Source organism: Planococcus citri, chromosome 1 (genome assembly GCF_950023065.1).
Source record: "Planococcus citri chromosome 1, ihPlaCitr1.1, whole genome shotgun sequence".
NCBI lineage: Eukaryota > Metazoa > Arthropoda > Insecta > Hemiptera > Pseudococcidae > Planococcus > Planococcus citri.
Genome location: NC_088677.1, coordinates 54601866 through 54624179, shown reverse-complemented (window position 1 = coordinate 54624179; position 22314 = coordinate 54601866). Strand labels below are relative to the sequence as shown.

The 22314-nt window shown below is 33.7% G+C and overlaps 2 protein-coding genes across 7 annotated transcripts in view; one reads left to right on the top strand and one right to left on the bottom strand.

The window, feature by feature from the left end:
* Window positions 1-22314, bottom strand: part of LOC135832816 (beta-1,4-glucuronyltransferase 1) — a 155730-nt gene that overhangs the window by 33419 nt on the left and 99997 nt on the right. For 5 of the 6 annotated variants that reach the window (XM_065346305.1, XM_065346307.1, XM_065346306.1 and 2 more), the window contains 2 exons: window positions 2809-2991; window positions 2365-2558 (listed from right to left, as the gene is read on the bottom strand). In XM_065346305.1, the coding sequence (XP_065202377.1) occupies window positions 2365-2558; window positions 2809-2897 (283 nt within the window). In that variant the 5' untranslated portion in view covers window positions 2898-2991. Of the gene's footprint in view, window positions 1-2364; window positions 2559-2808; window positions 2992-17424; window positions 17457-22314 lie in introns of all 6 variants that reach the window. The other variant, XM_065346309.1, reaches the window with a different exon arrangement.
* Window positions 20463-22040, top strand: LOC135832815 (venom serine carboxypeptidase-like). The gene has a single exon (XM_065346304.1). The coding sequence runs from the start codon at window positions 20543-20545 to the stop codon at window positions 21875-21877; it is 1335 nt and encodes a 444-aa protein (XP_065202376.1). The 5' UTR covers window positions 20463-20542; the 3' UTR covers window positions 21878-22040.

Below are 22314 nucleotides of genomic sequence, written 5' to 3'. Positions count from 1 at the left end.
CGTCGTTGTTTTTAGTTTCGGTTCTTAATTCCTTTTCACTCCGAAAATGAAAATACATACCTAACGCTTATAAACGCAGAGAACATTTTCAAAAATTCTCTTTCATGTTCTTAACTTGTTGCTATCTGTTATTTTTCAGTAAAACTGAGCTTATGAGTATGCAGGCAGCGGAGAAAATGGTGAGTTATGGTTTGGCGGGTTTGTATCCAGATCAACGAGAGAGAGCAAATCAGATGAGCCACGTGTTGAAAAATAAAAAAATGAAATCTCGAAAATATGAGCGTTCTTCTCCAGTAAATGTTGAAAAAAAAAACGTCGACAGGAAAATCTACCGATCGTTTACCAATGAAATATTTTTGAACAATGAACTGAACAAAAACCAAGGTAACTGAAGGATTTTTGAGATTAAGTTTTTAAAACGGGTATGATTTTAAAACAAGTTCTCAGTTTTTTTTTCAACTAGAAAAGTCAAACAAAACAAATTTTTTTTTCAAAATTATTTGAAAAAAATTTAGGAAACCAGATGTTGGTTGAAAATAAAATGTACGATTTCGTAAAGGAGACACTTTGGCGAATAGATTATGGGTTTTCGAAAGTCTAATATGGGATTTTAGATCGGTGAAAAATCACTAAAATCGAACAAAAGTGACAGCACAGGAAATATCAGTAAAATCAGCTGAAAAGCTTAATTTTGTAGCGACATTGGTTAATGGCTACTGATTTTTCTCAATTTGTTGATTTTCACAGAATTTTGATGGTTTTTACTAATTCAAGAAAAAAAAGCATAGAAAAAATGAAAAATGTCCCGGACATCGAGTAATCGCAGTAGAACATTATGACACCATAGAAACTAATTTTGGAAAAATATCGAATGGGTTCCAAAATGAGCATTGTTCATAACCACAAGCGTTGAAGTTCATTTGGGCGAATTTGTAACAATTTTGACAAATTGGAATTTCCAAAAAATACGCAAATTACAACTTTCCAACTTGATTACTTATGTACTCCAAATTTTATAAGAACTTAGAACTGTAATTACTAAGACCTAGTTGGAGCCTTTTGATCAGCTCAAAATGGTTATATAGTGCTTTCAATCAGAGGATCAAATTTCATATTAGATAATAGTTCAAAAAAATAATGAATTTTGATTTTTTCTCTCATATGTATTTACTGTTTTGATTTTCAAAAATTTCTCTAAATTTGAGAAATAGACTTCAACATCTGAAATTTTGGTTTTCCATGTCTTGTGATATCTCAAATATACGTACGAGTATTTACAGAAGTAATTGAAATTGGTTTGAATCCGAAGAAAGGATGTAAGTCCATCAAATCGAATTCATTTTTCAACAAAGCTTAGATAGTCAGTTTTGAATTTAAAATTTAGGTATATTTTCCAATTTTTTGAAAAATTCTCAGTCTGAACAGTGAACACAATGCAAAAGAATGTAGAAAATTATGATGAAACCTATTTATTTCAAAACACGTTCATTCAAAAACAACTTTTTTTGAACTTACCCCATCCCCATTTTTTCGTACGTAAAAAACACAGCAAAAGTAGGTACAGACACTAACTCTACCTACAACTTGGCCAAAAAGTTTTACCCCATTTCTCCATAGTCTATTTATATACTTCCGTACACAAGAAAATATACCAATTCACCTCTCCACAGCTCATAAGTAAGACCGAAAGTCGCGCGAACACGATTTTCATTTTCTACAACTTTGAAACTTTCGTATTACAAGTAATTCGAACCAAGACGAGACCCACCCCGGTAAGAATTTGTTACCACTAAGGCCATTATCGTACATTAATTTACATGAGCTATACAGCACGTTGAGTTACACAGCCATAACATCTTGAAAAGAATTACTTCGATGGCCAAAAAAAACCATCGCCGACGAAATTTCACTTAAATAGTTTTTTCGGTTCAACAAAACGTTAGTAGAAATACCCCCATTACATAACAAAACGGCGTACTAAAATTCATAACGACGGCGGTGTCGAGATGAGCCAGAATGAGGCTCGTAAATCTATTCGGGCTTTTTTTTCGCCATTTTCTCTTATAGGCTACTAAAAAGTACAAGTATCTACTCGGTGTACCGGAAGCGGAAAACTTGGCTATTTGGCGTTTCCACTCGAGTTAAATTGTCTTGATGGATGCATTTGCATGATACGCGTATATCTAGTCTAGCGTGTACAATGTACACGTATATGCCTATTGCCTAAGCTGATCCAAGTACATACACAGGGTGTCCTGAGAGTGAGTAGCCAAAAAAAAAATCGATGCTCGGATGATTATTTGCCTATCTTGAGAATTGAATGGGTCAATGCCACTACTGAAATTTAAGCTGTGGTTTACATACCTTGCACTATTGGATTCACCGAAGGAGGTTGCTGTCCCAACGAGCTAGCCGCATTCGAGCCAATCACTTGCGCTACGAGCTTCTGGCTGCTGGACACTTCGTAAAAATTCGTCACCTCGTTACCCAATTGAATAACTTCGGCATTTCGCGCAGATCCAAACTGCAGATCTTCCGATATATCGAAGGCGCCATTTCTACACCAACAAACCATAAAACATAATGTAAAAAATCAGCCCATCTATACAACATTAATCATACACGGGATGCATTTATTATGCACTTATAGTACATACGAGTACGTATACCTACAACACGAATGAAAACGAAACTGAATTTCAACCTATTATTAAATATTACATAAATGCTCACTCGTGTAGCCGTATAACAAAAACGTTAACGCGATTTAGGTACCTACTACATAATATTATTAAAAATTACACCCACCTGATCGTGTAGTAGGTGGCAAAGTAAAATATTACAGCCGCATTTACAAAGATGCTAGCCCGTAGAATCCAGTTACGATGTTTGAGCATATTAAGCTCCGAGATGTTTCCAGAATTTTTTTCTCCAGGGTTTTCGGCGATTCATAGCATCCTCTAATTATCGCTCTACCAGCATCGTATTTCTCTACAAAGCAAAAACAAAAACAACACACAACCGAACGTTAGTATTATGATTTATACATTCGATAAATACGAGTACACGCACCAGCGATTCTATATTTAAAAAGCATATAATATAAGTACGAGTACTTCGTCAATCGTCGAAAAAAAATACGTAAAACAATAGGCCAAATTTCCGAGTAAAAGTAACACATACGTTATAAATACGCATATTTTCCGGAATGTATCATTCACGCTAGTTGAATCGTAGTAATTGATGGAAAGCTTTCAAATCCCAAATCTTTTTCATATGTATTAGGTATAGGTAGATATTACTTAATTCCTAAAAACTGCCTATACGTAAGTTACGTATAAAAGTAGGTGCCTCTGCCTACTACTCGTACATACGAGGCACAGGTAGCATAGTCTATAACAATATTGTTCATAAAAACATTAGAACCATTTTGACTGACTAATTAATTTTTTAATTAGCATCAGGGGGTATCATCATGTCTTAGTTTACCTCCTCTTTGGCAACCTAAATAAACACGAAAGTAGGTATTGTACTATACTATAACACGAGTGCTTGCATTTTATGTGCTGATGCAGGCACTTACATTGCATATTTTATTACTTACATTTGAGCTAAATGTAGAAAAATTTAGTTTACGATGTTTCGCAATAAAATGTTTTCAGAATGAGACTTCCAAAGACATTTCTACTGTCACCAAAGAAGCATCTTACCTATGTCAAAGAAGCAAGACGTATGAACGTTGCCCATCGGATCGTAAATTTTTTTTCTCGAAATTTTGCAAGGTTGTATGGCTTTAAGAAGGAAATACGTGAGCCACAATTCGGAGCTCTTTGACCCTTTCGGCACCCAAGAAAAATTTCAAGGATGTTCAAAAATTTTCATCACGCTTTGCAGGTTCCTCGTATGTAGTAATAAAATGATTTTTTTTCACCGATAACAGCGATTAAAATGTTAAATGAACAAAAAAAAAATGATTCCGCCAAATTTACCCATCGAACGTTCTTTTTTTCTGAAGGTGAACAGAACGCAATGAAGTTCATTATTCTGGTTAGGGAGGAGGAGCGGGGAAAAACTACATTTCACATTGATATTTTTTTTAAAATGCAGAGTTTGGATTTGCACCATTCACTACTACTAAATCCTCGAATGACTTCAGTAAAATATGTTAGAAATCAAACATTACTCTAAAATTTGAGTGCCAAGAAACATCTATTTTTTTTTTCAAAAAAAGTCTCCAAGTTTGAAAAATGGCAACTTCTATTACTGAATTTTTTTGTTGAAGTCTGACCAAAATTCTTCCAATTTTCAAGTTTTCAAACCTTGGATTTGTTTTGAACCAAAAAAAAAGCATACAAAATAATCCACCAAGCCAAACTTTAGGTACTACGAGTATATCCAGTTTTAAATTTTTTGTGGATTTTTAAAGGTTCAAATTTGATCTAATTTTCATGGAAAAATCAAAATTTGAAAGAGAACGTTGACATTTAATCTAAGTCTCAGTTTTGATCTCTCCATTCGACTGATGAGGATTCCGAGATCCCTTCCGGAAATCAAAAATAGGATATAGACTAAATTTCAGCTCTTCATCTTAATTTTATCAATATTTTTTAAACTGAAAATCGGAGCATTCAATCAATAAAACCAGATAAACAGCCCTCGAAAGCAAATTTTTTATTACAATTTCAAATATTATATCATTCATAGGTATAACTTGAGAATATTCGATTCGAATTCCGGATTACTCGTATGTACTTGGTAAAAAATTGATTTCAACAAATAATAATCATCGATTTTGTTTTCTTCTTTTTTTCACCTTAATTATCAAAAGCTAGTAAAGAACTTGGTAAGAAAATTACAAAATTACCTAAGGGTGATTAACCATTTAGGTGTTTAAGTGCGGAAAAAAGGCAAAGTCAAAAAATTAAAGTAATTATCTAGCCAGAGCCAGGGTGAAAAGTTTAATTTTTAATAAATATTCAAATTACCTAATTTTTAAAACTAGGGAAACCTTTTTTCAACTCCTTGAATGAAATTTTCAGTACACCACATTACTTAAAATCGATTTTTAAAAAAAGCACCGGAGTAAATTAACGTTGGAAATATTTTTTCATCCAATGAAACAAATTGAAAATATTTTCTTTTAGATCGTACTTCACGAGTAAAAAACAAACTCCACTCTGAATAATTTTCACTTTAACACTTCAGCTCATAAAATATTACGTAGGTTGTATAAGTAGACCTTTATAAGGTAGTCGACAAACTCTCATCATAGTCAATACTAGACACCAAATATCAACTTCTAAAAAATACGATGAAAAAGTCAAAGAAAAAAAAACTATCGTAAGAAAAAAAAACACGCAAAATAATCGTATTTTTCCCGATTGTAACACGTTACCGCTAAATAAATTTTCACAACGAAGGTACCTTCTTATATACCTTCTTCGCTTGCAAAGGAAATTAATTTTTACAACAAACTTTATCTTTTTCCGGCGCTAATCACTTTTATTAAGCAGCAGTTCTTGCTTTTTTTCGCCTAGTGCTATACCTACTCGAGGCTATTTGCCAATTCAGCGTTTAACAACGAGCGTAATTCAATTTGGAATAATTATTCAATAAAATAAACACGACTTTTAAAAGTGTGAAAGGGTTAAAAAATTAATTTCCTTCTTGAGGTTCTTAGTAAAAAATTATAATTACGATGGGATAAATATTAATCCGTAACATAAAGAATTTTCGTTCCAACTAAGTTTGAATCCAGAATCGAGTTCAAAAGGATGAGAGGAAGAAAAAGTTTTTTCACTAGTCAGTTTTAAGAGCAAAATCTTCATTCGACTCCAATTGAGGTAGGTATCAAGTTCGTTTTCTGCAATGATGTGAAAGGATGGGAAGAGGGTGGCGAGATGGAGAAAAAAGTAGGAATCATGAAAATCAAAGTTCGTGAATTTTTCCTAATTTTAGAAAGGAAATCTAAGGAAATATTCAAACCACCAGAAGAAAATTCTTGAATCTGGTGAGGAAAAATCGAAAGATCATTCAAAAATAAAAAATCTTAAGAACTGAATTTCAATTTTGGATTCTTTGCAAATTTTCGCAACTCAGACCCATTTCCCAAGAAAAAATTAAATTTTGCTAAAAGTGAGGTAAAAACTCGATATTTGGTTTTCATACCTATTATTACCTTGCCTCCCCCTCCCCCATTGCTAAAAAATAAAGGTAATCATGATTAGTTACTTTCATTTGTTATTTGAACTTGGTCGAGGAATTCTCTAACATATTATCCAATTAATTGAGAAAAATTTTTCAAAGGAATAATTTTTTTTCCAAAGTCATCGCATAAATTATCCGTCATGTTATTCGAACGCGTACTAGTACCAATTTTCCTGGTCTACATAACAGCTACGTTACATTACAAGTACCAGCAGCAGTGTTTGAATAAAGATGTAAGTTCCTTTCGATTAATTATCCATTAATATACCCATTTATGGTAGCGATTCTTTTGTTAAAATATAATAAAAGAACGCGTGATAAGAATAACTCGATGAAAATATTTTCATAAATATAATACACACGCCATTTTCCTATACTTATTACCTTACGCGCGTACGTCTTTATGTGCACGATTAATGTATTTTTAAAAGTTGATAGTAATGCCATAGCGTGTGAGCTTTTGATGTCTACGTAAGGCTACGTAAAGCTCTCTCTAATGTCTCTACGATATTTCTTTTTTTGACGAATTTGTAACACGACAATACGAGAGTGATGGGGGAGGGGGCAGGGACAGAAAACTTATCTGAATGAAAAAAAACCTCCCAGTGATCCAAACATCACAATTGTACTCGTACTAATGATCTGTAGCATTAAAAATGGTCGTGTTATATTTGTACGTACATACCTACGATGAAATTACAGCATCAAAAAACCAACGAATTTAGCCCCGAGATAAAATACCAATTGTGAGGGTTTCCTTGCTCGGACACCAGTTAGTAATTCCTTGTTTGGGTCATCGCGAATGAATAAGACTCGAAAACCGTTAATTCTTTAGAAAAAAATTTCAAACGAGTTTTTTGACAATTCCGAACACGTTACAAAGCGAAAGACCAAATTAAATTAATACGAGTCGTCTCAGCTACATACAAGTTGTACAAATTTTAACTTTTTATACGTAAGTATACGACTCGTCCGATGTCGTTAGATGATTTTTAAATTGAATCAACCACCAACGTATCGCGTGCTATAAATTATGGACAGCTGAGTAGTTCCTAGTTCGTGTCACGATAGGCAATGTCGTCAACTGATACTGATACATATATTCGTACAGTCGTCGCGTTTCCTCGTCTATTTCGGACAACGAACGGTTCGGCGTGGGTTGGGTACCTATTTAGTATTTTCTCTCCTTTGTTTTTAATTATATTATTTATTCCATTGTTTTGAGCCACCCGCTGATATAATTTTGTACGATGAACTTTGCCTAGACAGACAATGACGTGTTAACATCGCTACGAAAATTTTTACGTAAAAAATCATATCAACGTCAAAATAACATGAAATTTTCACTAAAAATCAGCGAAGTTTTTCTCAATATTGCATCAAAATGAGTAGGAATATTATTTTTTTAAATGCTATGCTACGAAGTTCGTTTTCTCCATCACCATTCCTTGGGGTTGATGACTCACCCTACAATACAAAAATAGACAGCATTTTATATTTTTGCGATATTTTCATTTAATTTTGCCTTTCCTTTATAGGATTCCGTGTCTCTACAAAAAATGAAATTTTTGCTTTGCCCTTTTCTCAAAACCACTGTTCATAATCAAGTACATACCTAGGTAATCATTAAACTCATCAAACAAAATGGTTTTATAGGCAAATGAAAATTTTGAACTAGCCAAAGAAAAATTGAAAAAGTGTACAAAAATACACTATAAATTATAGAACAAAATTTCAGCAACTGAATTTTGAAGTTTTAAATCTAAAAATTTTAGGCTGTTTTCTATGAAGAAAATCACCGAAATTTGAATAAATTGAGGCAGAGGGCTGAAGTTTGGTTCATATGTATATTCCATTTTCAATCTCCCGAATTGATTGATGTTAGTTTTGAGCCATTCTGAAGCTTAAAACCAATTTTCGGATTTTTTAATTTTTACAGATGAAAAAATTCCTGTAAAAAGGGTCCAAGTGAAATTCAGCAAAGGCACAAATTCTTAGAATTCTTTCGATAATTCCAATTTGCACTGACTTAATTTACTCGATAATTTTTTTAAAAATTTAAACATTTACTGAAAGCTGCAGAATAACTCTGAATCAATCGAAGTGATCACTGATAAACTAAGTCCGAGGATTTTTCACGAACGGAAGATTCAAAAATGTGCTCGAGGCTTCCGGTCAGAAATAGAAAATTTTAGTTTTCTTCCTGAATCCATCTTTCACAAAATTATGAAAAATCAAATTTGACTCATTTCCCCAGAGAAACTCAAAATAGGGAACAAACTGAGGTAAAAAGATGAAGTCTGCCCGATATTTTGCATTCAACCAACTGAAAATCGACTAAAGATGGTTTCGTGTAGTTCTAAAACTTTCAATAGAATTTTGGAATTCTCAGTTTTCAAAAAGTTCCACCAAAAAGGGACCAAAATGGGATTCAGCATCTACATAGAAACTCTCCCATGCAAAAAAATCATAGATTAGTAGTACTGCAGTAGTACCACAATACTACTTTCAAAGTCATGAACAATTAGTATACTGGAAGTAGTACTGGTATTATACTTGAGTAGTACTGCAGTACTACTTTCAAATTCATGTACTATTTATTTTGTAGTTCAGTATTACTCAGTATTACAGTACTGGAAGTAGTACTAATATTATACTTTAGTAGTACGGACCATGTACTGACTATAGTACTGAAGTAGTACTGAACCTTGCATCACCCTACAACTCACAGTGGGCTGTGAGCACCCTCAAAACGGGCGTAATTCAAAAACTTACAACGAACTAAAACAATGGTACAATGATATCCTCCCTTATGTTTTTGGGGTCGCAGAATACGAATTCGACAATATTTTTTTTGTAGGGGTGGGGGTGAGGGGGTGAAGGGGGCGAAAAATTCAAAATTTGACTATAATGATGTGTGATACATCGAAATGTATGTTTTTGAGGGTGTAGATCACGAATCTGACAATACTTTTTTCGTAAAGGTCAATGGTGGGGGCTGAGACGGTGAAAATGGTTAAAAATTCAAAATTTGACTATAATGATGTGTGATATGTCGAAATGTACCAATTTTCATCAATTTACTCAATTTTAGTTGTTATAAAGTAATTATAGAGGTATAATTTACGTTGAAACTCCGTTTTTCCTATTTATAAATACCTAGGAATAGAACAAAATTTTTGCACGTAGATGCACGGGAAATTCCAGCGGCTAGTAATACTTGAGGTAGTGTATTTCAAGATGTCAATTTCCATTTTTGCCCCCAAATGCCCGGCGACTACAACAGTCAATTATACCTAGTGAAGAATCATGGTGAATTTTGTTAAAATGTTACAAATTTTTTCTTCCAGGGACTTTGACGGCTCCCCAATAGAAAATTCTTCATCCCCCGCCCTTCACCCCTTCTACACCCTCGAAAACGTACATTTTGACATATCACACGTCATTATGGTCAAATTTTGAATTTTTCACCGTTTTCACCCCCTTCATCCGCCACAATTCACCCCTACGAGAAAAATATTGTCAAATTCGTGATCTACACCCTCAAAAACATACAATTCGATATATCACACATCATTATGGTCAAATTTTGAATTTTTCACCGTCTCCATCCCCCACCATTCACCCCTACGAAAAAAATATTGTCAAATTCGTGATCTACACCCTCAAAAACATACAATTCGATATATCACACATCATTATGGTCAAATTTTGAATTTTTCACCCCCTCCATCCCCTACCATTCACCCCTACGAAAAAAATATTGTCAAATTCGTGATCTACAACCTCGAAAACATACATTTCGACATATCACACATCATTATAGTCGAATTTTGTATTTTTCGCCCCCTTCGCCCCCTCGCCCCCACCCCTATAAAAAAATATTGTTGAATTCGTATTCTGGGACCCCAAAAACATAAGGGAGGATATCATTGTACCATTGTTTTAGGGTTCATCGTAAGTTTTTGAGTTACACGCCCGTTTTTAGGGTGCTCATACAGCCCACTGTGCAACTAATGTAATTCAAAAATGCTCCATCAGTACTATATTAATACTATAGCATGTTTTAGATCCGTCTTCAGTACTTCCACAGAAGTTAAGCAGTCTCAGGCCTGGCTAGAGGTTGGATAGGTGACCGTTTAGAAATTATTCTCTAGGAGTACTGAAGTTCGGTAGTTCAGTAGTACTGTAGTAAAACTAGGTGCAGTTCTGCTGTGTGATACTATTTTTTTCATAGAATCGTGAAGTTACAGTACTACTGAAAAGTAGTACTGCAGTATTACTTTTCAGTAGTACTGTGGTACTACTGTGTGATGGTACTAGAGTACTACTTGAAAAGTTCAAATTGTTACTACTGAAAGTAGTACTGCTTTCAGTATTAAATTAGTAGTACTATTTTTTTGCATGGGCTGGTTCAACAAATTTGAAAATTGATTTGCTAAAATTGAAAATTTTGAAGAAAATTACAGCATTTGAGTTTAAAATTCAGGAATCAGATGAGAGCTCATAAATTTTACAACCATTCCGTCGTTAACAGCCAAAACGGACTTAGCGCAAATATAATTTTGTAACGCCTCCTTTTTTCACGTTAATTCGTGAAAAAATACTTAAAGTTCAATTTTTCACTCAGAAAGTCTGTAGAATATGAAAATAAAAGATTTTCAATGAATTTTGTAAAAACGTTAGAGTATTTTGACCAAATTCAGAGAAAATCTTCATTCTTAGTTGAAAGTCATTACTTGGAAATTTTTTTTCTCCGGAAGTGGTCCTGTAGGGGAGATATGGGTCGTCAAAGAAGAAAGGGCTTTTTCAAATAAATCGTGATTTTTTCGCTCTAGATTCCACCCAATCTATTTTGGGGGAAATGACTCATTGTCAGTTCCAAAAGAAAGTATTATAAGGGATCTGTGTCGAGTTAGTCCATTGTTATAAAAGAACCAAGACCACTTTAAAGTTCCATTGACCCACTGAAAATTTAAAAATCGCTTATTCTTGGGTAAATTTGCGTTATGAAAATATTTTTCTCTCGAATAATCACGAAAGATAACATTTCTGAAATTCTGAAACTTGGGGAATATTTTCAAACGTGTAGTAGTACCAATTTTTTGGTCATCAATCATCATTGTCGATCCTTTTAAATTTTTTCGAGTTTTTGAAATTGGCAACAATTACTCACAAATTAGAAATAATACATTAGAGGAAAATGATCTGATCTGATTGAGTAGGTAATTGAATCAGATCAAATCCGTTCATACAAATGGATTTGACCACATTTAATCAGACCACAGTTTTGATCAAATTACATCTGTTCACACCCGATCGGATTCCATCTTTTCCCTCTCAGAATATTAAAAAACTTGGAGTAAAACAACTTTTTATGATTTAAAAAAAAATTCAATCACTAATTTTTTGCTTCGCATTTTCAGCGCAGGATAGTTCCAAATAATTCGCTGAACAAACTTAATACTGCTTTTATCCTCGTTCGAGATTTTCAAAAACGTATTATCGCTGATATCTTTTAAAATTATTTATTTAAGATGTTTACAGCATCTCATATTGACCCATTTAGTATCTATATAAATTTGTAATAACACTGCAGGCATCTTAAACGAATTTTCGTGTGTAAAAAAATAACGTCGGTTTATTTCTACCTCGTTGAACAAATCTTTTTTCCAATTTCGTTTTGCTGTGTCAAAGTCGAAACATAGATAGAAATAATTTTCCAATACTGGTTAACGCACTCAGTTCCACCGCGACGAGATTTCTGTTTTTACCACAATTTTATTAAATTACGAGGAAAATTTTTTTATTTCGCTTCAAGTATGTTGCACTCTCAACAAGCAAAAAACCTTAAAAGTCGTACACAGCTACAGCAAATATTAGCTCACGACGTTCGGGGAATAATATACCTCGTACTTTTTATCGAAAAGAAACAGCGAAGGCGAAAAATTCTTTGTTTTAAATTTCTATTCACGTGCTGACATCGATAAAGACAAAAAAGGCACCTACACCTACATACATACAATTTGCCTTGAAACTTCATTTAGAACTTTTCACTCGTTCAAAGTGTTTACGAATACTATACGTGAAGATGTGGCCTAATAAAAACGGCAAAAATTGTCGAAAAATGTTTGGAAAATTTGTTTTTCAAATATTTTACAGTATATAAAAATACACCGAATTGGGTATTATATATTAATTTATTCATCGACGTTATCGCCTCATATTGCGGTGAAAATTCAACGAAGCTTTTTCACACCATCAGATCTCTCGGGTGGTTTTCTTTTAAAAGTACATATTTGCGTATCAAGGTCGTATATATTATCAACGTTGAAAGAATCTTAACAACCGTGGAGACTTTTCCGATACCTACGAGAGTATTTTTCACTTTAAAAAACTCTTTTCGATTAGTTCTACTTCACGTAATTAAACGATGACCATGAAAATACTACGTGGAAATTGACCATCGAAAATAATTTAATAACGAGGCGCAGCCGCCGCCGCCTAGCAATCGAATCGCAGTGGCCAAAGGAAAGGAATTAAGAGAAGAAAGTACTGTTATAAAAGTATCGCTTACTTGTACCAATGTACCGGCCTATACTTATAGGTAGTTACAAAAAAAATTACAACATTGGGTTCGCGTAATTAAATCGACATCTTCGACATCGAACTGGTATCTGAAATATTGGTAAATCGAGGCGACCCGTTAAGAGGTGTAAGTATAGAATCGACGTAATTTCGATTTAAATTCTCGTGTAAATCGGTCACCGAATCCGTCCAACTGGCGAAATTTTTTTCCAAGCACGTGCAATTAACCAAATGAAAATCTTTTGAAAAACGAAACGCGATTTTAAATCGAGTTTACACGCAGTTACATCATAAAAAAAGTGATTTAAGGTGTTCGAAGCGCGGATAGCAATTCGCTTGATTACTTCGACAAAATAGCACGCGATTGTACTATTGTTTGAACTGATGACGGCCCAATTCGACGACCAGGGTGTAACTTAGTGGAATTAAAAAACGTGTTATTGGAATAAAAATTCGTCGAATTTACGAAATATAGGTAACTCGAGTTACGAAATTTGGACGTTCGAGTGGTTTTTTGAGGCAGGGCAGAGAGAAAGGGGATGGAGGATTTGTACGAGAACGAAACCAGCCTCTTTCCTCAAATTTGAACCCATTTCACGTGGATTATGCTCAAAGAGTGACCAAACTGTCAATTCAAAATTCCATTTCTAAAAATTAATATGTACTTTTTCAAACGAAAAACTTTCCACTTATAAAGGCCTTTCAACATCAATTTCGCGAAAATTACTTTCATCTACAAGTCAGCCTATTGATCATCTTGAATTAAAACACTTTGACGACATTCTCTAACCCACACTCTCGTATTTCAATAAACAAACCATCGTCAACTAATTTTGACAAACGCTAAAAATTTACACAAACTCAGCAGTTATTGTATCTAAGCATAAATATCGAATTACCTTCGTTAAAAATTCATCCTCTGCAAATTTTTCATCGCGAAGAAACCCATACTAAAAACATCAAACAAATTTCTGGCCCAATTGACAAAAATCACGATAAAGTTAAACTTTCTGCAGAGAAAAAACACAGACGCGTAACGCAATTTATGCTTTGACGAAATTCAGGCGAATTTTCCAACACGAATTATGTCAAATCGAAAGGAAAATTGATGAAATTTCTTTAAAGTGCTCGCGATGCGATGTGATGTGATGCGCTCGAACAACACGAAAACCCGAATATCAATGATTTTCGGCGTCAAATGCCATTTCAAGTAGGTAAATTCTTTCGCCTTTGTTTCCAATAAAAAGCGAAATGACAGTAGCACGTTTACGCTGACTTGAAAGTACTCGTATACGAGTATATGGAGAAGCCCGTCGATAAACATATACGATATATGGAAATGTAAAACGAATGTTTCAATTTAATGATACACACTCGTTTAAAAATGTTTCCTGTCTCGAGTATACTTTGAAATAATCTCCAACCACGAGAGCTATTTCGCCAATATTCAAATTGACAAACGTTCCATACTGCGACAAAAAGTTCAAAACACTCGAAATACCTACCTACACGAGTATCGAGTAATTCCAATTTAGTAATTTGTATGTAACTATGAAAGTCGCCATTTTTTTCAAAATCAAACTTTCTATTAATATAAATCATACGATATAGGATAGGAATAAACTTCGTTCATTTATCAAATTTATCATTGACCTGTTTACATTTTGAATAAAATTTCTGTCCCAGTGACCCTAAGATACTTTTCCACAGGTACCAAAGAGGCCATCATGCTACTTAGGAAGCTGCGTTTACCTTTTATTGACAATTTAACTTATTAGATTTTTTATTTTTAAACTTCTCCATCGCTACCGAAGATACTGGCTATTAATCACCTATCGTAGCACTCTTCGCGATATAAAACATGCTGTTTTCGGTGTGGAATTGAAATATCGCGAATATGGTGGTGCAACGTCGTACACATAATTTCTCGCGTAGATTCGAATGCGCTTATAATCTTCGGTGATTGATTAGCCAATTAATTTGAACGCGGATTTCGTTTTCCTTCAGTTTATATTATCTCATCGCTGCCTTGATCGCAGCTCGTAGGTTGTTCGATGTTTCCCTGGGTAAAAATTCGTTTCGAAATAACATCGTATAACGGCTTACCCACTTTTTCATCATTTTCACTTCACCACTTCGTACATCTTAATCGGATTAACGAGAGCTTATCATCGATACTTGTTCACAACTCAACTTCATCATCACCAATCAACCCGTATTAATCCAGTCGATTAATCAAATTCGAATCAAATTACGATATTTGAAAAATATGCAAAATTTTAGTCAAGTTTTGCAAGTTCCAGGTGGAATTTTTTTCTTATAAAAGATGAATTTAATATTCCAATTAAAATCATTTTCGACAAAGTGGCACCATAAATTTGTAGCAAATGGTAGAAAGTATCAGGTATCTGAATTATACCTACCTACCTACCTACCTACACATTCGATGTTGATCGACAAACATCCTGCAGATGATATGAAAATAAAACCCTACGTAATACTGCATATTCAACAGATTTCATTTTTTGGGGGATATTGCAAGGTTGAAATTTTTACCTTCCATCTCCACAAGTTGTTACCTAGCTTGAGAAAATAATTCCTTACTTTTTATTTTCCCCTTATTTGAGGATAAATCCAATTTGTCTAAAAATATCCCACTTCTGCGACAGAATTTTTCTAAATAATTCTTCTTTATGACGAGTTTTGTGAAAATGTTCACCCTCTTATTATCCAATACGCAGAAAGCCACAACTGATTCTTTAGAATATTCAATTATCTTTAGAAAAGAGATCTTAGTTCCTCTTGTTCATCGTCCAAGGGAGAGTGGGAGTCGAAATTATTAAATAGAGCTATTTTGATGAAGGTGGATCAAATACAAAGGATGACTGTAAAAACGTAAAAATAATTCAATTAATTTTTTTTCAATTTTTATTATGGGGATTTTCTAATGAAAATGGACCAAATCTAAAGATTAGAATGTTAAAAACTTGAAAATTTTTATTTTTTTAGATTTCTAATATTAGGTATTTCAGAACAGGGAGGAGGATTACCGCATCATTGTCAATCCAGCGTAAAACGAAGATTATAGGCTACATATATTTGGCGCAGAGCAGAAAAGTTGACAGCATATTGCACCATTTTGCTCCCTTAAACAAGTGAAGCAAAAGTCACGTATAATTCGAAGAAAAAGTCGAACTCTTCACGAGATAATTTTATTTCGTAAAAAAAACTCATTGATGGGCGTTTAGTTCTTGAGACACGAGTTTATATAGGCGGATGATTTTTTTAAATTCTGCCAATGCCTACACAATTTTAGACGAATCGTGTCATAATTCAAGATTTTATGGAGTGGTGTTGGTTATATTTTTTGGAAAAAAGAATCGAATGTCAAAATTGACCAAATTGTCATTTTTTTCTTCTTTTTTTTTGCAAAGAATGGTTTCAAAACTGAGCTCTGAGGGCTTATGATGAATTTAGCACATGATGTGTAAAGTTTGAAAACTGAGTAAACAAGAACCAACAAACCAAAAATCAATCTGCTTCAAGTCAAAATACTCAAAATGTCAAAAAAATTAATAAAACAAAAACTGGGAAGAATTGTTTTGGTTTTCAGATGCTTTGGTTTCGGTTAATTGTCAACTTGAAGTGGATTTTAGTGATTTTGGTTTCAGTTACTGCTAAAAGTCATTACCCATTTTTTTTTTAAAATGATACTTACTCTGCTACATTCAAATCTCGTTCAACATTCAATTTAAATCGAATTAAAAAATTCTATTACTATCTACAGAAGCTTAAGTCATAAAACATGCGAAAAATTTCATGAAAATTTTCAATTTTTCTTCCAACAGTTTTCCTGATTTTTTATCACTTTTTTAAATATGAAAACCCATATTACAATATATGACTTTTTTTTTCTTTTTTGAAAAAATCACGCCACAAAACCAATTTTGTGAATAAAGGAAAACTTTGGTAGGTATGCTTGAATTATGTTAAACTAAACCTATAGGTGATATAGATACCTAATAACTTTTTGTTAAAATGAAAACGTGAAAAATTGACATCCGTTAAAAACAGAAAAAGAAGAGATGAAAAATAAATTACACTGAAAAAAAAATGTTAAATTATAAATCCTAACCTTGCTAATAAATTAGCAATTTATGCATTCAGGGTTTTCCCAGCCATCCTTTTCCATGTTTTCACGGTTTTTTTAAAAATCAAATCATTTTTTCGACGTAAAAATTAAATTCTTCTTATAAGCCTCCGATTCACATTCACGCAATCCTTCGTATATTTTAATGTACGTTTAATTCGATGGAACTAACGCGTCGTATAGCGAGGAAAATTTTTCATTGAAATTTTATAAATTTAGAACCAATTCAAACCTGCTCGTACATAGATGGATAGGTTACCTCTATATAATACAACATACTCGATACAATATTTTGACCCATCGTAACAACAGCTCCTCGTCGTACTCGAAATATTTTTTTAATTGCTAGTATTATATCGCGAATATGCATTACATATATATGTATCGTCGAAAGCATAAAAAAAATCCGTATTATAATAATTATAAAGCGTAAGCAAATTATAAAGCATAAGAGCCAATTAAAGTACGAAGTACATTACCGACTACTCAAACGTCAAGAGTCAAGACATACCTGAAACAGAGAGAAAAAACACAAGAATATTAATTAACGGTCATTACTTCGCGTAAAATGAAAGAGTAAGTATTCGTAATTTCATCGTTGAACGGGGTTAAACGGGCGGAAAATTTGTTACTATCAAGTTCGCCATGTAGCAAACTACGCCTTGATCGTCGTCTTTTTAGCTTTCATTTTCTTCATTTGCTGCGCGTTTTATCATAAAGAAATCTCTCGTAGGTCGTGAAAAATAAGTATCAACTTTACTCTCGCGAATTTCATGTTAACGCCTTATAGAACGCGGTCGTTTAGAAATGGAATAAAATTTTCGTGTGTTTTGCTCTTTTTTTCGTCTAGATGCTGAAATTTTTTTCACTCGATGTGAAAAAAAAAAACTGAAAGACGCGAATGAGTCGCATAATGGAAATTTAATAACACTTGTTGAAATGTTTTCTAAAAAATTGCAGAAAAGTTTTTTCAGTTGAATTTTTGGCAAATGTTGAGAATTTTCAACAAGAAAATGTGTAGGTACTATTAATATCCATTACAAACATAGCTGTTATTTTTCCAATTTTTACGTTCGGTGAAGATAAATTTACATTTTTGTACCTAACTGTAGTTTCTAGGATTGACTTTAAATATAAACTCCACGAATGTATTCATGGGTTGGGTGGGGGATGAAGTTGGAAGAGGTGGAGGACAGCTTGAATATTTTTAGATATTGAGTAGTTAGAGGTACCCATAGAAAAATTTCGAGATGTGCATCCCCAATTTTCATTTCCATTTCCAGAAAATATAGCACATGATTGGTTACACCTTAGCCGAATTCAAATTAAGTAGGCAGGTAGGTATGTACTAGGTACACAGCAGACGTTTGTTATAGGATCCCTCGAATACAATAATTTCCAATACACCTAATACCAGGTACCTATCACGTATTCATTCGATGCATTTTTACATTTAATTACCTATATCTACGAGTATCTAGTACCTAGTCAGGAATGTACAGGAGTAGAATTTCCTCAACGTGAAATTCAATTTATTGCAAAATGCCAGGTTTGATGAACTGCGTGTAGAATAATTCGAGCGGAAACTCGTTGTTGGAATTTTAAACACAGGTACGAAAATAGCAGTTTTCTGTCGTTTTAGATTATTTTTAGTTATACTCGTGTACATAGAGATGATGAAGGAAGCAGCAAGAGGCCGCGCCGACGTATGACCCGAAGAAAAATCCAACATGCAACTGGTAATTACGATGTCATTACCAAATGACCATTACCACGTTCATGATTAGGTACGAATTGAGATTAACCTAGAAAAAAATCCAGTTATAAGTTTCATCTCTATCTCATCGGAATACTATAAAGATGGGCGGCTTTGATTAGTAAGATGTTCATTCAAAAAATAGCCGACATAATTTAATGATACGAAGTATACCCATGTACATCGTCGTGGTACCAATTACGTAGGTACCTTCAAATGGAATCGCGAATAACTGAAACACCAGGTACGTACTTCGATGTACCAGTATTCTTTTTCAAAAATTATATTCGTTTTTTCATTAGAAACACGGGTCGTAAAATTGAACTCGTATCTCATGTCGAGTTAATGGAAGTTGCCAGACTCAACTTTGGCCAATACGAGAGTTTACATGGAAATTAGTTCATTTCTGCAATGATGGTGGGCCTTTCAATCAAATCGATAGTTTTGAGCGAATAAAATGAAGTTTTTGGCGTTTGATTTTGATTAGTGGGTGGATACAGCAGATCATTATGTAATCTCGTTGGAAAAAAACTGCCAAGTATTACTGTAGTGTTGGTAATTCTTCGTTTAACTGTTTAATACTGATCTACGGTGTAGAAAAATGTACTGTTTGACACCCTTTCACTTAATCTTGAGCGTGTATTGTAAATATACATCATTTAAGCGAGTACGAGTATAACAACGTAATTCATATCTCGGTACACATATTTTTCTATCTGTTATTAAATGATTCGTTTTTTGTGGAGAGAGAGTGCACTCTCGCTTTTAACAGACACGTTCCCTTCATATTGGAGAAATATGACGGAATGTGAATTTGATAATTGATCACGCGTTAACGTACAAATACCATGATGCGTTGTTCGCCACATGATAACAATCATCTAGAGTTGTGTTTGTACGTAAGATAATTTACCTTTGCAGAGATCTTTCAGAAATTGTTTGTTTTGTCACCTATTTTATGTGTTGAATGTGGGCATAGTAGACAATGTAGGCATGCTTGCTAGTTTACTAGGTTATTATAATTTGTAGCTGTGCTATGTTTACAAAACCAAAACCATCAAAATGTGTGTAAAGATTTGATGGATTTGTTTCAATTATATTAAGTATGCTCGTTAGTGTTGTATGTGTTTGCGAGATTTAGTTTGAAATACATGCAAACGAGAGATGAGTAATTTTCCAACATTTTCAGTAAGAAAAGATTTTTTCGATTTTGAAGTGACCTCCCCCCCCCCCTCCATTGAAGGCTTTTGAAGTCTTGAAGTCTCCTACAGTCATCTGAAATCATCACCAATCAGTCCAGGACATCGAAAATTAGACATGAATCATCAAAAAGTTTTCTTCCTCAAATAGATCTAATTCTGATACTCTTCAAAAACCGATTAAATTTGTTGGGTTACCTATATTCAAATCCACCCACCCCCACTCATTAAATTATTCGCTTTTTTTAAGAGGAATATAATCGAAATTGCGGAATACTCGTCGAATTTTTTCACGCACTTCAAGAAGTTCAAGATTATAGATTTCTGCCAAGTAAATTAGTACAAATCATTGAACATTACAAATCAAATGGGATTGAAAACTTTTAGATAAGAACAATGTAGGCATTACTTCATATCTAAATAAATAAAATAATTTGAAATTTATTGTTCAATTTCCATCACTCATTTCTACTATTCGAGTATATCGTCAAGTGGGTACCTAAGACCTATATTTACAATGGGATACACATATCTATTTCATTGCATGCTGTCTCAAATTTACTACTTCGTGTACATGGTTTTTGAGCATTCAAGTTGTAATTAGCTGTACGTGTTGAGCTAATCGAGTAAATTCATAGTAAAATGTATCAATTATTATCGTTTCTATTCGTACTGCCTATTTTCGTGGACAATCCTGCTTCGGGGTATGTGCCATCAAAAGAATGCGGCGAACCATTAATTCTAACCCCTTTGATAAAAAAAGGAGAAATCAACTTAGCCAGAGAAAAATCATACGTGAAACCTCTGCTTCCTAACATCTTCAGCCACTCCGGATTTTTAACGGTAAACGAAAGTACAAATTCCAATTTATTCTTTTGGTTTTTTAAACAATCGAGTTCAGAATGGTCATCACGTCCAGTGATACTCTGGTTACAAGGCGGTCCAGGATCAAGTTCTCTTTTCGGACTTTTTACTGAAAATGGTCCTTTTCAAGTGAAAAAAGGTAAATTGGTGGAAAGCAAGTATTCGTGGATCAAGCTGTATAATGTATTGTACATCGATAATCCTATCGGTACAGGGTTCAGCTTCACCACTGATTATTACGTCACAACTGAACAAGAAGTTGGTCAACATTTATTTGACGCCCTAATTCAGTTTTTCACTCTGTTTCCAGAACTTCGTAAAAATAAGTTCATCATATCCGGAGAATCATACGCTGGTAAATATCTTCCAGCTTTAGGGTATGCAATATACAAAGGAAATCCAAAGGCATCGAATTCCATAAATTTACAAGGTATTTTCGTCGGAAATGGATGGACTGATCCAGAGAATATGCAGGATTACGCCACACATCTGCATAGACTAGGGTTAATTGATCGCAAACAGAAATTAATTGTGCAACAGTACGAAGAAGATGCAAAGATACTGATTCGGAATGCCTTATGGGGTAATGCTACAAATGCTTGGAGTGAAGCTCTGGAATCTTTTTTAAAATTCTCCAATTTCTCTTGTGTGTATGATTACACTCGAGAGAACTATTGCGGAGGTCATTCTTATTTTGATATCATAAACACTGATGAATTCAGAAAAGCTATTCACGTAGGACAAACAGATTACAAGGGCTGGTCTAAGGAAGTTCACCTACACCTAGGAGATGATATGGGTAAAAGTATTAGGCCACAAATAGAAGAATTATTGGAAGAGTATCCAATAATGTTTTTCAGTGGTCAGTTGGATATTATTGTAGCACATTACCTGACCTCTAATTTCATCAACCAGTTGCATTGGAGTGGAGCTGATGAATACAGTGAAGCGAAAAGAAATATGTGGTACGTCAACGATCATTTAGCCGGATATTACAAGACTTACGGGAATTTAAAGGAAGCTTTGGTCCGTAATGCTGGACATATGGTTCCTTCAAAACGTCCTTTGTTCTTATTAGATTTGCTGGGAAAATTTGTCGATGGTGAAATTTGAAATTCAGTCAATTAAATTCCGGAAGAATAATGTCATCATGTTTCAAGAATTTCCTGATATTTTTTCCATAGAATTATTGCTCTTCGGTAGCTTATCTAGTTAGTAGAGTAAGCATGTTGAAATTTCAAAAACAAAAGTTATCTGTAACATACTTATCAGTTTTTTTTTATCCGAGGATTTCTTTCTATAAAACTTGAATTTCAACTTATGAGATCAACATTACGTAGGTATGTACATACTTTTCATTTTCAGGTCAGATTTTATCAAATGTCTCACATAATACCATGACCGTAATGGGAATTTTTCCAAATTTTGTAAACTCAGCGTCTCTGAAAGTCAGTCAATATTCTTCCAAGTTCATTTAGAAGTAGGGCATAATGTCAGAGAGACAAATGAATTTTTTTTACACGTATTCAAAACTCAAAGTATCAATTATC

Bases quoted from the DNA above. Each gene is read 5' to 3' on its own strand.
- LOC135832815 (XM_065346304.1), top strand. From the start codon at position 20,543: ATGTATCAATTATTATCGTTTCTATTCGTACTGCCTATTTTCGTGGAC.